Source organism: Chlamydotis macqueenii, chromosome 1, assembly GCF_036417535.1.
Source record: "Chlamydotis macqueenii isolate bChlMac1 chromosome 1, bChlMac1.mat, whole genome shotgun sequence".
Classification (NCBI taxonomy): domain Eukaryota; kingdom Metazoa; phylum Chordata; class Aves; order Otidiformes; family Otididae; genus Chlamydotis; species Chlamydotis macqueenii.
The window spans coordinates 55,141,112-55,157,028 of NC_141556.1; the positions used below are offsets into that span (position 1 = coordinate 55,141,112).

At 44.3% G+C, this 15,917-nt stretch overlaps 1 protein-coding gene across 1 annotated transcript; it reads left to right on the forward strand.

The window, feature by feature from the left end:
* The first annotated feature begins 21 nt into the window (after nucleotides 1-21).
* On the forward strand, nucleotides 22-15,567 carry DESI1 (desumoylating isopeptidase 1). Its single transcript, XM_086752027.1, has 6 exons — nucleotides 22-337; nucleotides 10,320-10,341; nucleotides 11,308-11,377; nucleotides 12,994-13,103; nucleotides 13,904-14,026; nucleotides 15,238-15,567. Exons 1-6 carry the CDS (start codon nucleotides 247-249, stop codon nucleotides 15,329-15,331), a joined length of 510 nt encoding a protein of 169 aa, XP_086608153.1. The 5' UTR covers nucleotides 22-246; the 3' UTR covers nucleotides 15,332-15,567.
* Nucleotides 15,568-15,917: the final 350 nt, after the last annotated feature.

The window sequence follows — 15,917 nt, forward strand, 5'->3', positions numbered from 1 at the left end:
CCCAGGCCGGAACCGCCGCGCTGCATAACGGCGCAGTGACGGGGCACCCGGGGCCGGTCGCCGGCGAGCCGCGCATGCGCAGAAGCAGTGTCGCCCCCTTAACGTTCCGTCTGTCACCTCGCAGTTGGTGCCGCCGCACCCGGCAGCGGCGGCGGGACCGGTACCGCTATTCCCCTCCGCTTCCCAGCGCCCGGCCGGTGTCTGCCAGGGTTCCGGCTGCCCCCCGGCGGCCGTGCCCGCGTCCCCATGGAGGAGCCGCTGGCCCTGCACCCCGTCAAGCTCTACGTGTACGACCTGTCCAAGGGCATGGCCCGGCGCCTCAGCCCCCTCATGCTGGGTAAGAGCACCGGCAGACGCCACCGAAATCACCCCCTTCGGCCCCGGGGCTGGCTTCCCCACTCCGCTCCCGTGCCCCGGTATCGTTCTCCCGCCGGGAAAGGGCTCCCTGAGGGCTGCGGGCCGCGGCGGTGGCCCACGCACGACTTGCGAGTGTGCGGGTCCGGCGTGGGGGCCCGATGCGTGGGGACAAAGTGGGTTGTAGCTGCGGTATCCCTGTCCCCGGCCTCGGCGGGACAAGCTTGGTCAGGCAGGCGACCCCAGGTGAAGGGGGTGCAGCCTCTTCTCCCCCGCCTGCCCTTTGCCGCTCCATTCGCTTTATTTGCTGTGGGCTGATTAAAAGTATTGCTTACCCCCTGACGTGAGGGCCGGCTGGGCTCCCAGCTGCTGAGCTGCCTTGGCAGGGAGGCTGGACTGGAAACAAGCCTTCTGCTGAGTACAAGGTTACAGGGTTCAGATGGCTCCATGTTGTGAGGCTGGACTGAGTTAGGCTGGTCATGTGCATCTACTCACCTTCTGCTTCCAGACCATTTGTAAAAATTTGCTGTATGTCTTAAATCAAGGACGTGTGTGTTTCCAACTGAACCTTTGGGCTGGCAATGTGAAGGAAACTTGGACGTTGCTTGAAGTTTTGGAGGTGTGAATTAGGAACACAACGGGAGAGTGGTTTCTACCTGTTACGTGTAGGCTCTGGCCCGCGTCAGACCAGCAGTCTGTGTGAGATGAGACTTCTCAACAGGCTCAGTGTTGGAACAGATGGCTCCGTGTAATCATGTTTTACAGTTTGTTGGCATTCGCTTTGCTCATCTGTCCTACGGGGAGATTCTGTGCTTTCCAGCAAGCTTAAAGTTAAAGTCAAAATAATTCTTAGCGTGAGGTTTTGTACACATCAAAGATAGGCTTGCAAAGTTGAGACAAAAATGTTGTAGAGATCATATGCAAGGTGCTCTGTTAGCCAGACAGCAGCAGCAACTTTGGGAGATGTGTTTCCCACACTGGATAACCTCAAAACAACTTTTTTTGTGGTCAGAGGTGCTTCTGTTGTAGCTCTCAGGGAAGTAGCTTTTCACCTGTTAGTTCATAATAGCCATGTTTTATGTTGTGCTAAGAGTTATAAATCTTAAGGTACAGATCACATGTGTGTGAATTACTTGTTTTGAGGTCTGTAGATTTTAACCAGTCTTATTTCAAAGTGTTGGTCCAGGCAAAGACTTGTACAGAAATAGGTTTATAGCTCTATGTATCTCCATGCCAATCTGCACACAAATCAAGTGCAGGCTTTTTAGCTCTCTTCTTACCCACAAAGTCAATCTTGGGATCTTGTAGCTTTCTGAATTTCCACATAAAAACACTTAGTGCATGACTTCATCTTGTATTATAGTTTAGTGCTAAATTTCTAGGAGTCTGAGTAATTAAAAGGAAAACTTAAAAATCTGAACGCATCTCTCGGTAGTGTGGGAAGTGTTACTGGTTAGTACTGCCTGGTAACTAGCTGAGTTCGTATGTGTTTGTGGAACAGGGCCAACTAGGCCTGTGTGGTCACAGTGACAATGCAGACTGCAGAATATTTGGGATAATGGGGATCCAGCGACTGGATTGTCCATAAAATAAATCCATTGTTTGTTCCCTTTTCCTTCAAGTTAAATATCTTCTGTGTATTTACACTCTGCTCTGTCATACATCCGGATTTTCAGAAACCTCCCCAAGAGCAAAGTAATGGAGAGAATACTCCCCTTGCCTGATGTACACACCTTTTTTTTTTTTCTTTTTTTTCCTTGAAGAACAACAAAAACTGTTGCTACTTCTCCGTACATCAACTTTCAGATGGCTAATAGCTATTTTTCAATTTTTTTTTTGTCAGTGATATTCATAAACTGTAAGACACCGGAGAAAGTCATAGAATTGAAGAGGAAAGGGTTTTTTTAGATGATTTAGTACTAAATGTTTGTCTTCTCTACTTATGGTATTCTTTACATAGATGCCAAGTTTGATTGAAACAATGCTTTTGCTTTGAGTGATAATTCTGTAACATCACATATATTGAAATACGTTTGGTTTAGAGAGAAGAAACAAATAAGATAATTGGTTGTGCTAAAATCAATTCCTAGCATACTGGAAAAGAGAAGCTCAGATCCCCCTGCCAGAGCGGGATCAATCCCTTCTTGCGGGGCTGACCACTGCGAGAGCATCACCGCACGGTGTCTTCAGTTGAGCTAATAGGATCCAGAGGTATTACGGATTATGTCGGTACAGCGTTCAAGGATCAGCTCTCACTACCAAATGTTTTCCTAGCTTTTTCAGTATCGGTTCTCCCCATTGTTGTTGAATGATGAACCTGGAAGGCAGAGCTATACAGCACTGTTCTTTAGAATGACTTAGTTGTGTCGCTTGAGCATGTCTTCACTTTTCTTGGCAAGTTTACTCTTTTTCTACCCAGACTACTTTTGTTCTTCTTAGTTTTCTGTGAGTTTTCTGTAATTTTTCAGTTCTATTCTAAAGTGTACGTGACCAAATATTGTTGTTCAATATCAGAAGCAGCGTGTTTAATTTTTGTATGCTGTTACTCTACACGCATCTTCTCTTCAGGTGCTGTTTCCTCTCTCTCCCCCATTCTCAGTCTGTGAGACTACATTTGGCTGTCCAACTACATAATCTAATAAGAATAAATGTTAACCTGAATGTGATCAGATTTCTGTTTTCAGGACAGAAAACATAATCCATCTGATTCTGTGGAGGATAGAGAGGAAAACAAATAGTTCAGCTTGCAGTGCTGATTTTGAAATAGGTGTCCAAAGGCAGAGAAATCTTTAAGGAAGATTAAAATCCTGTTGCATCATGGGCTTAAAGGAAAATGTCTTGCAGGTCTCAAAGTTCTCCTGTCCTGTAACTGAGGTTATATGTGACTCACAGAATGGTCAGGAGCTTAGTTTACCACAGCAGCTTTGGCTCAGTGTAGTATTATTACAGTGAGTTGACTGGGAGTATGTATCCGTTGAAATGTTTAAGTGGTGCATTCAGCTGTGGGGATTTGACAGCCCGTAAGGAATCAGAGCAAGAAGTAACTGCTAAAAGGAGGTGCCTTCTGTTTTGTTCCTTTTTTCCAGACCCAGCACATTACTCTGTCTCTGCTCCACCTGTTCTGAAGAGTTTTTAATTGCTCCAGTGTGAGATTCCATCAGCTTTGCTCCAGAGCTTTTGCTAGGGATTTCACGAAAATCAGGTGCATTACCCTCCCCTGATCTAGCCTAGTTCTTCGTCTCTCTGGGCACCTCAAGGAGAAGGGAACTAAAGCAGGCTTCTCCCTCTCCGTTAATTTTTTTTTTTTGCTTCAGTTGAGCACCCTGGTTAGCATGTAGGAAAAAGTGCTTGACTGATAAGGGTAATTTTAAACTCAAAAAGGGCAGGAATCTTAATGGACTGGCCGAAGGAAATGGCAGTAACATGGAAAGCAATGCACTGCTAGAAATACCCACACTGGTTGACCAAATTATATTGCTTCCAGTTCCACAGGAGACCAATTCACTACTTTTAGGGTTCTTTTTTTTTTTAGGGTTTTCTGGGGCTTTATGCTCATTGCAGAGCATAGACATGTTCTTAAAAGTACTGAACCTTCTATTATTTCTTTACAGCTCAAGAACAGGTGGTGGTCTTGTGCTGAGAGATGGATGGCCTAAGCTCTGAATGGAGTAAACGAAGTGCCCATCTCCTTATATAATTCCTCGTGTCTCGGAACTCTTCTGCCCTTTGGTCTAGTAATTTGGATTAATATCAAACACTACTTTCATTTGATATTTAAAATGCACAGGAGTAAACTACATTGCGTGGCCCTCAAGATTAACAAATTAACTATGCCAGTAAAATTGATTGGTGAGCATCTAATCTCCCTTCTGCTTGGCCTTCCAGATAAATCCAGGCATGGGAGTAATCCCGTTTGATTGTATTCTAAAATTACACAGGCTTGCTTGCTTCTTTCTAAATACTCTTGTAGCCTAACAATTACAGTCTCCTGAACCAGTTGTACAACAAACAAATCTAACTACTTCGTTGTCCACATTCCTGTGACTAAGCTGAGGGTCCTGAAATTGTTTAATGCATTTGAGTGTTGTGTTTTTCCTGTAGATTTCTGGCTCATGTAGGCACTATGGAAGTATTTGAGCTATGAATGTTATAAAGAAAAATAACAGCAAATAAAAAAACTTGTTCACTTGCCAGATGATACTCTGCCTCATTCAAACAATTTGAATCTTTGAGGTGCTTAAGCACACAGATCTATGCTGAACTGGCATCCCCTACCAAGGTCTGGGGAGTATTTTCAGGAAAGATCTATATAAGCACCTCAGCAAGTCAAAACAAAAGAACAAACAAAAAAAAAGACTTAAAGATCAGGTATGTGATCAGCTTTCCAAAGACTGACAAGCTATCACTCTAAACTCACAGATATAACACAGCAACTTTCACGTCCGTGTTCATTGTCTGTGACAAACGCAGGGTAGCTTGACTTGCGTTAGCTTGCAATGGAAGCAGCTCAGATTAAGCTGAACTGCTTCATATTTACTTCAGGCTGAGCTTGTGTGCAGGCAGTTACTGTGGGACAGCTGATCCCTGGTTACTTGGCCATGTGCACTGATTGTTGTATGATTAAGTGTGTACATCTACATTTGCAACACCCTTTGCTGCTCAACAGCCCTCCGTCCCTTGAAATATTTAAACTCTTTACGCATCTTGCTGTTTTCTCTGTTTTATCTGGATGAACAGTAGATGTGCAAGAGAATATCATCCCACTGGGACATTCCTGTTCCACATTGTATGCGTGTGCATCATTTGGATTAGCTTTGCTGTCCGTATTGAGTGACAGGTAATGCCTGCAATTCAAAGGCTTTTGCAGCTCAAATGGAAATTACTGGGAAATCAGACTCTTTATAGAGTTAAAGACAGCCTGAGATTGTGAGTAGACGTGTTGGTTTTGGTGGCAGTACCAGTGTATAGTTCTGCCCACATTACAGCGTGCCACAGGAGTTTGGACTGTTGTGGCAAGGAGTGGAAGAGCATGAAGTGCAGTGATGTCTGCCAGTATTCCAGCAATCCCTTCTTCCAGACTCATCAGTTGACTATGAGATGTAAGATCTATCGCACTGTAGAATTATTCGTGCAGGCTTGACAGTCTATTTTTTTTTTTTTTTTTAAGCTGGACAGTGCTACTAGAAGCAGCTCTATTGGAAAGTGTTGCTGCAAGGCCTGGATACAACTTGTGCCTTAGCACTGCTACAGCAATGCTGTACTCGTGCTCCCACTTGGGCCCCTGGCTGTGGAAGCAGAGCGGTGCTGATCCTTTCTTGGTCATACTGTGGGGTCTGGTATGTGTATCAAGCCTTCAGAGGCTGCGAGCAGCGTGTTTTGTATATAGTGGCCAATGTCCAGCAGAAGGCAAGATGTAACTCCTTGGTGCAAGCTGCCCTGATTGCTTTACATGATCTTCTCAGGAGTGGCAGTGGTTGTGAGCTGTCACCTGTTCTGTGCAATGTCTGAGTTTCAGAGAAGGGCAAGAAGAGTCGTATAGGAGAATCACCAACAGAGGCACAACTTCAGGAGGAAGAAGATAGTGTCCGTGAAGGTCTGTTACACATGTAACAGACAAACAGCGTTGAGATTCTTGCTGAGCAGCAGGAAAGGGAGCTGCCGAAGTTCCTCAGAAGCTGATGGCCATTGACTTGCTCCTCTGTCAGTCAGTTTGGAGTTGAGATGTCAACAGCCAGCTGTGCAGCATGGGAAACTGCAGCAGCATACCAAGAGTTCTTGGTCTTGGATGCCTCTGGGTGATGTGTTTGTGGCCAATAGTGGCAGATTTCTTAGGCATGAGTTTCTCCAAACACAATACCATTTGGGAGACTTGCTCCAGTGGCAGAAAGGGATTTTATTGTGTCTGCAGCAGGCTGGAGAGCTACCATGGATGCCTTGTTGTCATCAGTGCTGCAGATCTGGCATGTGTTTTCCACAATGCCAGCCTGGTTAATGTCTTACAGGAGCCAAGCAAAAATAACAGGTCAGCAGCTCCATTAAGATCATCAAACCAGTGCTTGGCACAAACTGACCTAGCTGAGCCGCTTCAGACAGACCTGTCTTGTGAAGATGGGCAGTTTCACTTGCCAAGAGCTGTTCTATTACTGCCCTGGCAGTTGCTGCCTGTTGTTGGCTACAGATTTTGTGTGTAGCACCTACAGAGGAGCACCCCCCGCACCCTCCCCCCACCCCCCCGGGGTTGGACTGCAATCCAATGCAAAGTCCCTTTCCTGAATTTTGTTTGGGTTTTGTTCATGCAATCAGAGAATTGCATGGGTGGAAAAAGACCTCTGGAGGTCCTGCTCAAGGTGTGTCCATTGAGAGCAGATTCTTAGGGCCCTCGGCAGCTGAGTTCTGAGTATCTTCAAGGATGGAAATCTCACATGCTCTCTGGACCCCTGCCCCAGTGTTTGACTGCCTTTGTGGTATTTTTTTTTTTTTCTACTCTTATTGAGTTGGGAATTTCCCATTTTCCATCTAGCACGTGTTGCGTTTCATTCTCCACCTCTGAGTAGAATAAGGCTCCCTTTCCTCCATACCCATTAGGTAGTTGTAGACAGCAATAAGTACTCTTGGCCTTGTCTTCGTGAGGCTGAACAGACCAGTTCTCTCAGCTGCTCTTCAATAGAGCAAGTGCTCCAGCCCAGTATGTCAGTGTCTTTTGAATGGAGGGATCCAAAAGTGGACATGGCACGTGAGGTGTGGTCTCGCAAGTGTCGAACAGGGGGAAAGAGTTACCTCCCTTGAGCTGCCAGCTGCAGTCTTGCTAGAGCAGCCCAGTGTGTGGTAGCCTTTGCTGCAATGATCTTTTCAAGTAGGTATTTAATTGCATGAGCGGGTTCCCGCAGCTCCTGAGACATTGTCAGCATCTGCTATAACTCTTTCCCCCTACACACAGAACCTAGGCGCAAAATGGCAACTTTGTGGAAAACCTTTCATCACTGTTTGCTGGAAATGTGTGTGAAAGTAAATATTAAGGTGTTCTCTTTCAATTCAGCATGCAAAAGGGCTGATACAATTCTAGTATGTGCTGCCTCTGAAACAGTTTGTTTCTCTACCCTGAAGGATAAAGTTCAAGTTTATAGTAAAAAACAGAGATTTATTGTGAACAAATGTGTAATAATTTATTAACAGATATGCAGAATACTGACTGCGCAAAGCCAAGTGGTAGAGCCTATCGTAGGCCAGCTGCTAAGGGTGGGGCAGTGCACTATACCCTGCCTCTCCTATTGCTGATGAGCCTGCAGCGTCACTGGTTTCTGGCACCTCTGGAGCGCAAGGCGAAAGCTCTGATGGGGAAGGTGTGGAACCAGGGCCGGAGGCTCAAGGAGTACAACAGTGTGGGACATGCTAAGGGGGCAGCAAGTGCTCCTGAGATGCTGCGACACGCTGCTCCGCTTCCCTCATCGTTGCTACTATCTTTTGGCCTTCATCCTACTCCATGCCTACGTTTCTGTGCGAGGGGTTGACAGTGAATATGCTTGCTGCCTGGCTGTGATCCATGGTAGTGACAGATCAATCCACCTACTTCAAAACTGCCTGTGCTCGCTTTCACTGATGTCTCTATTGTCGCAACAGCTTTTTCCCTGCCTCCACTCTTACACAACCTTTGTCTGAAGCAGGTATCGATCTCTCTTCCTGTTTTGCTTCAGACTTGAGTGGAAAAAAAATAGTAGTGATTGCTTATTCCTTACTTGGACACATAAACAACCTTTTCTCAGAACTCTTGAAAACTCATCAGTGTTGCTCCTCTGTTTTACCCAGTCCTGACAATGACAGAAAGTTCTCTTGGTTTTGCCCAAGAGAAAGAACTCATGAGGAAATACTGCTGTTTTAAAGTAGCATATTCACTCCTGGCACTCACAGACCAAAGCAGCCCTGACAGAGGAGTAGGAGGGGATAGATACCCCAAAACATTCTGTCTGTGGAAAGGGAAAGGCAATTCCTCTGCCTCCCTGTAGGCCACTGATGCTGTGGCACTGATCTAAGAAGGACAATTGGAGAATGTCTTTCCCCAGGACAAGTGGAACTGGGACAACGTACCCCATTACTGCTACCGCACCAGGTGTCTTAGAAGAAGCTGGACACTAACAGAAGAAGAGTGACCTCTAAAGTTTCAGCAGAGAAGCCAATATCCCCGAGGCCAAGGAATTAAATATTGCTCTGTCAATCTACCATTTACCTTTAGGCTCCTGATGCTCTAACTGGAGCCCAGTGCATAACGTTCTGCCTCCTCTTTGGGAATCATGGGGGAAGAGCAGGGGAACGCAACAGAGCCAAGCTTCATTTTTACCAAACTTTTTTTTTTTTAGTAAGTGGAATAATTTGTTATTATTATTCTGAGCATCTGATTCCAGCCTTTGAAAAACAGTTGCAGAGCACTTTCAGCATCATAAGCTGTGGAAGTACAAGCAGAGTGGCTGTTGGAATAGGTGCTAGGGAGAAGCAAGGCTGACAGTGTGATAAGGGGTGCAGCCAAATCCTGAGTTAAGGTCAGTTAAGGCGGTAGCCCTAAAGATAGCTTAAAAAGCCTGAATGTCACAAGCATTTGAATAAAACATTAAAAAAAAAAAAAGACCATAGCTCTGAGGCTGTGCTTAAAGGAGGAGGGTAATATCTAGACATAATGGCGCAGAATTCTGGAAACAAGAAGGTCTGTGGCTAGCTTTGGGAGGCGTGAGGCTGGTGTGAATCAAAAGGATGGTGTCCAAACCAGAGCAAAGCCTCTTGGCCAAAAGTTAACCTGTCAGTGCTTTCTGAACAGATTTTTACTGGAACAGTGCCTCTCATGTTTGGGTGGCTTTTTTTAATCATGTGTACAGTGGTTTTTATCTAGCTCTGGGAAACCTGCAGGTTACTTCAGCAGATCATCGCATCACATTCTGGTATCTGAAAGCTGAACAATAACAACAAAATATCTCAGAAGAGGTGCTGCTTGGATATAAAGGACAGAGGTGTGGGAAGTGGTCTGCTGGAGGAGAGTGCTTATGCAGGGAGGCTGACTAAAAGGATCAGGAGCCTGCCACAGGTAAGCAGCAGCTACGGCAGAGGAGCACTCAGTTTACTGCTGGGGTTCAGGAGCATACCAAATGTTGGTATGCACACAGGTTTTCAGTTTTAAATCCACTTTTCTGGGTGTTGTGCACCTTGTTTGGCAAAATGAAATTACAGTGCATCTGCCACAGCATGCTGTTGCTGCCTACAAGTTTACAAAGGGGTACAATACCAGGGACTAAGCCATCAGGTTATGATAGATAAAATAACTGAGCCTAGAGCAGTAAGACCTGGTGACCTTTGAGGAGAGGTTTGACCTTGAGATTCTACCATGAACACAGAGAAATTTAGGTTTCCCACTGCTAAGGAACTGGAAAAGCATTTCAGAAGGGAATTCCAACCCTGCACTTCTCCCTGCCGACTCCCATTTAAACTGTTCATTTTTAAGGGCAGGAGGAGGAAGGGAAAGGAGGAAACCTTGAAATAGATTATAGAGACTGGCACTACAGAGATCGTATGTTCAAGTCAGATCTCTCATCGGCTATTGAGAAAGAAAACTGAATACTCTGTGCTGGCTAACTGCCTGCAATTATGAAATCAGTCTAAAATTCAACTATTCTGGTCCTGACTGAAGACTCTTAATTTTAGGAAAAGGTTTATTTTCTTGGTCTGTAGACAAAAGCCCAAGGAAGGTAAGCACTGGCAGGATAGGATGGCATTGCCGCCTCTGTTTGCAGGAGGGAATAAGTACAGCAGTAGTGTGGATGGAGTAGTTCATTTGAAATAAAGACATCAGGTTTCTTCAGAAGCAATTCTGGGATTAAATCCTTGGTATTACTGAAATAATGAGCGTGGTTCCTAAGTGACTGATGGAAAGTAGGCTGAAATCTGGAAAATATATTGCTAACAACTCTTCTTTTCTCTGCATACAGGGAAACAGCTGGATGGCATCTGGTAAGTGACTAGATTTAAATTGGATAATGTGTGTTAAACACTGTGTGATGTAGGAAGTATCTTCAATATGAGATTATATATGCTTCAAATTTTAGGAACATTTTGGTGCTGAAGAGAGACCAAGGCACTTTTTTCCTGAATACAGATTGACAGTAAGATGATGTACAGCCAGCTGCTGGTTAAAATTATCTGTTCAAAGCTCAGTGGACCCTATAAAAAAAAAGTGTTGGTAGTAGTTGTTGTGGTTTAGGGAACTTGTACTCTTTTTCAAGGGTAGGATGTTGTCCTAGTCCCAAGAACTTTGTCTTCTAATTGCAGGTATGACTAAACATGAGAGTAAAAGAGTAGGTGGGAAGAAGATATTACAGAATCAGGCCTTCTGGCATGTACCAGCAGTAGCTACACTTGATTACAAAGCACCCTCTCAATTTGCTGTAATTCATATTAAGAGTTTGTTGGTTGGTTGGGTTGTTTTTTTTTTTTTAAAAAAAAAAGGGGGAAAAAAATGCCAAACCCTTGTCCATCCATTTTTCTTTCTATTGATCCATCTCCAGTGATTGTCTCACCTTCTCAGTCAGTACCTGTCAGATATGCACTTCTGTCAATGTGGTAGCAGGGCTAGCTCTGTCTCTATCTCTGTGACTTCACCCACAACTCTTTAGCTGAAAGAGGCGGCTGGAGATCTCATGCTGGTGTGGAAGCTCCTCTCTTTCTATGTGCCTTCATGTTTGGGCACTTAGCTAAGCCTGTGTTTTTCCAACCACTTACAGACTTCATAGGCTTGATAATCATTGCCTCCATATCCATTCATGTCCCAGCAGATCCTATTCCTACTCATAGAAACATGTTGACCTTTTCTTTCAGTTACTCACTTCATTATGTCCTTGAGCACATAAATTTAATGGTGATTTATGTACTAGGTTAAATATTTCCTTTGTTTCACCTGGTTTTTGTTCTCTGTGGCAGGCACACCTCCATAATAGTCCATAAGGATGAGTTCTTCTATGGCAGCGGAGGAATCTCTAGCTGTGCACCTGTAAGTTAAACTTATTTTTCTTATAAGATTATTTTGTGATAGGGTTACCTGATCAGAATTGCTTGTGTCACTGTCTTTTAGAAAAGCAGCAAGAAGCTTCTGAATTCAGACAGATGTGGCTGCTTGCCATGGTTGCCCAGGGCATCTGAGGAAAAGGGAGCATAGACAGTAGAATCATAGAAACCTAGAATGGTTAGAGTTGAAAGGGACCTTCAAAGGTCATCTAGTCCAACCCCCCTGCAAGGAGCAAGGACATCCCCCACTAGATCACGTTGCTTAGAGCCTCATCCAACCTGGCCTTGAACGTTTCCAGGGATGGGGCTTCCACCACCTCTCTGAGCAACCTGTTCCAGTGTTCTACAACTCGCATTTTAAAAATTTTTTTCCTAATATCTAATCTAATTCTACCCCCCTCTATTTTAAAACCTTTACCCCTCATCCTGTCACAACAGACCCTACTGAACAGCCTCTCCCCATCTTTCCTGTAGGCCTCCTTGAGGTACTGGAAGACCACTATAAGGTCTCCCCGGAGCCTCCTCTTCTCCAGGCTGAACAGCCCCAACTCTCTCAGCTTCTCCTCATAGGAGAGGTGCTCCAGCCCTCTGATCATCTTCATGGCCCTCCTCTGGGCCTTCTCCAACTGGTCCATGTCCTTCTTGTGTTGGGGGCTCCAGAACTGGACACAGTACTCCAGGTGGGGTCTCACCAGGGCAGAGTAGAGGGGGAGAATCACCTCCCTCGACCTGCTGGCAATGCTCCTGTTGATGCAGCCCAGGATGTGGTTGGCCTTCTGGGCCACAAGGGCGCATTGCCGGCTCATGTTGAGCTTCTCATTCACCAGCACTCCCAAGTCCTTCTCCTCAGGACTGGTCTCGATCCATTCTCTGCTCAATCTATGTTTGTACCTGGGATTGCCACGACCCAGGTGCAGGACCTTGCACTTGGCCTGGTTGAACTTCATGAGGCTGGCATGGGCCCACCTCTCCAGCCTGTCAAGATCCCTCTGGATGGCATCCCTCCCTTCTAGCATGTCGACAGCACCACACAGCTTGGTGTCATCGGCAAACTTGCTGAGGGTGCACTCTATCCCATTGTCCATGTCGCCGACAAAGATGTTGAACAGGGCCGGGCCCAAGCTCAACTAAATACAGCTTGGGGATTGCTTCTGCTGGTAGACTCTATCTATCCAAGACACCTTCTGCAGCTGCATTGCCAGAGTGACGCCTTGTCTAACTTGTATTGATAGGTTTTACATGCAGACTTGGCAACTCAAGGCATCCTTTTCAAGATTTAAAAAAAGTTCATAATGCTTTGTCAGAACCTTTCTGTTCTTGAAGAGGCAAAACTGGTGGGACATTCTTCTAAAGTAGAATTTTGACATGGCTTAGAGCTTTCCGCACAAAGAGTGAAGTATACAAGCTGAAGTGTAAGTTGCATGTTACTTCTCATTCTCTGAGTGCAGAACAGGGGAGTCCAGTAGGATTTTTGCTTAACAAACATACCTAAAGTTCTTCTTTTTGTGCCTGGACAAGCCACGATAGCTCTATTCAGTAGAGTCCTCCAAAATAATTCAGTCTGTCCATTTAACACTGTCTTCTGGCTGTTAATTTTCACAGGGAGGGACACTTCTTGGCCCCCCAGACTCAGTTGTTGACCTGGGAAACACTGAAGTTACGGAAGAAATTTTTCTGGAATATCTTTCCTCTTTGGGTGAATCTATGTTCCGGTAAGTAGCAGCTTGTACTGTAAAATCTATGTAACAAAAATAAGGCTTTAGAGCAAGGGGTGCAGAATGGAGGAAGGTATTATGAAACCAATCCTGCTCACACAGCTTTGTCTGCTTAGTGTATTATTTGGTACTTTCCAAATATGAGACGAGAACCGGTGCACCGATACATGAGGAGCTACCAGCTAGGCAACCCTCTGGTGTGCCAGCCTTGAGCTAGGCTGGGAAAGCATTCTGCCAGGAAGTCTTTCACACTCTTTTTATGTAAAATGGAATAATGCCTGAAATGCCTTGGAGAGAAACACCAGGGAAAATGAAGGCACTGTATGAAATATTTCAGTAAATAGTGCTTTGCCCCATGAGTCATAGATGATGCGTTGTAGTAAAGCTGCCAGCTTTCAAATGAGTAAAAGCAAAGTCTTGACCATTAAAGAGTCTAGTCTACTTCTCCCAAGAACAGGAAACAGTAGCATTTAGTGTTCTGGCTATATTTTGGTGTCAGTAATTCCTGTGATTTCTCATTATTCCTTCTGTGGTTTTAATTGAAGAAACCTGACCTCGCTTACCCTCCCAAAAAAACATTGTGTAAAGTCAGTGATGCAGAGAGATGTCATTTTCCACCCTGATTTGAATTTGAAGGCAAAGTGCTGTCTGTATTTTACCTATTTGCCTTAGAGTTCTTTGTGGGGAAAAAAAGTGCTGATATAAGGAGATGTTCCTCATTAGAGGTCTGAGATTTTCTGCTTGTTAGATTTCATTGCTGAGTCTTTTTATGTTTCAATTCCTTTCCTGTGGCACAGAGGAGAGTCTTACAACCTCTTTGAACATAACTGCAACACCTTCAGTAATGAAGTAGCACAATTCCTGACAGGAAGAAAAATCCCTTCCTACATCACTGACCTTCCAGCTGAAGTTCTTGCCACGTGAGTATGCATGCCGCTCCTCTCTGTAGTGTGCTGCTTCATGCTAATGCTGAAACATTTGACGGAGCCAGCAGTACCAGTTTCTGCTGGCTGTCTTTGAGAAGCAGTGTAAGATTAAGGAGAGGATGCTATTTGCTGTATTTCAACACTTACAACGCTGTATGACAAGTGCTGACTGGTACTGGCCTTACTAAGACCGGAGAAGGTTGTTCATCTCTTCACCTTTAACTTAAACTAGTTATTTTGTGAGAGTCTCTTATATGTGACCAGACAAGCATAGAAAGTTTCAGAAAATAGTGCAAGTTTGTTTTTTTTTTCTTAGAAAACCAGTATCTGTAAAGGTCACTTCTCTTACTTTAAGCACTGTAATTGCAGTGGAGATGTCAGCTTTGCTTGTGAAGAGGCAGGGGAGATGTAATTTTAAAATTAATGCTGAAGTTTTAAAGAAAAGACTCGATAGAAAAAGAAAAAATGAAGAATTCCTACCTGGTAGTTCAGCTCAACTTTTTTTTTCTTTTTTTTTCTTTTTTTTTTTTTTCTTTTTTTTTCTTTTCTCCCCTCCTCCCCAAACTGACAGCTAGGGAGAGTCCCAGTGGGATGATTTGAGGTCCATCATTTAGGTCTTATTTCTCGTAACAGTGGTATATCACATTATTTGGGAGACTCATGTTTTTCTACCCTGGGCTCTTACCACTTCAGATATCTCAAAATCAGATAAAGTCTATGGCAGAATGAGTCATATAGAAAGATAAACCAGGTGCTACAGATTGCAACACGAATTATTCTGTGAGTGTTGAACCATTGTCTTATAAGGGAGCTAGAGGCTACTCTTCTAGCAATCTTTAATATTGATGTGGTACTTAGTGAAGCACTGCAGTTGCGTAACAGGGATTTCGTTTGCGCGCTTAAGTAGAGTGAATTACTAAAAGCCAGTTTCAGACACAGTATTACCACATTAGGAGTCTGGGCATGTTGAGACTCAGAACTAGCTTGTATAAAATCATGTTTAAGATTCTCAGTTACTGAGCCATAAACTGTCTTTAATAGGTTAAATTCGTTTGCTTTAGTTCATAGTGGAAGTCTGTTCTTCAAATTTGCTTCTACAATGTTGGTTTGATTACACTCCAGGAAGTGAGTGCACTTCAGTAGTAAATGGGAAAAGTTGTTCATCAAGTAAGCTATTTGAGATGTTTATTTCTTTACCTTCCCAGACCTTTTGGACAAGCTTTAAGGCCCCTCCTGGACTCCATCCAGATCCAGCCACCCGGAGGAAATACCTTCAGCAGACATAATGGACAGAGCTAACAGGAGTGACCCAGTGTGCCCAGCCTCACCAGGCCTCTTCCTTTTTAAACGTGAATCTACCAAATTTCTATTTTATAATTTCACATCAGAATTAACTCTACAGAAGTTACAAGACAAGTTTTAAAATTTCCTAGGGAGAGGATTTATCAGGGTGCATGTAAGACAATGCTACCAAAAAGATTGCCATAATTTCTAATAGTATTATACTAATTTATAAAGGCTGTCTTGTCCAAGTAGGCTGACACTTTCTAAGTAACTCCCGTGCTGGTAAGTGGGAATTCATTCCATGAGCATTCAAGGGCTCATCACACAATTTGGAGTAAATGAGGGGATGTCCTGGCCATCCCTTGCAGGCTTGCATCTCTTTGTCCTGTCACTGCCTATGTTATGGGGCTACTTGCTGAAGTCTGGAGCAAAAAGACAAAGGAAGTGTTGGTAGCCTAAGAAGTGAAAGTGTCCTGGGATTAGTCCTCTGCATATTTCATTGACATTATGTTATTTGCTCAGGGGAAAACCTGAAGACTCATCTGATTAGAATATTTGCAGTGGCACAGCTGTGTGGGAAAGGTGATCAAGCTGAACTGTG

Coding starts and splice junctions, on each gene's coding strand:
- DESI1 (XM_086752027.1), top strand. CDS start 247: ATGGAGGAGCCGCTGGCCCTGCACCCCGTCAAGCTCTACGTGTACGAC. Junction 338..10,319: donor CCTCAGCCCCCTCATGCTGG/GTAAGAGCACCG, acceptor CTCTGCATACAG/GGAAACAGCTGGATGGCATC. Junction 11,378..12,993: donor GAATCTCTAGCTGTGCACCT/GTAAGTTAAACT, acceptor TAATTTTCACAG/GGAGGGACACTTCTTGGCCC.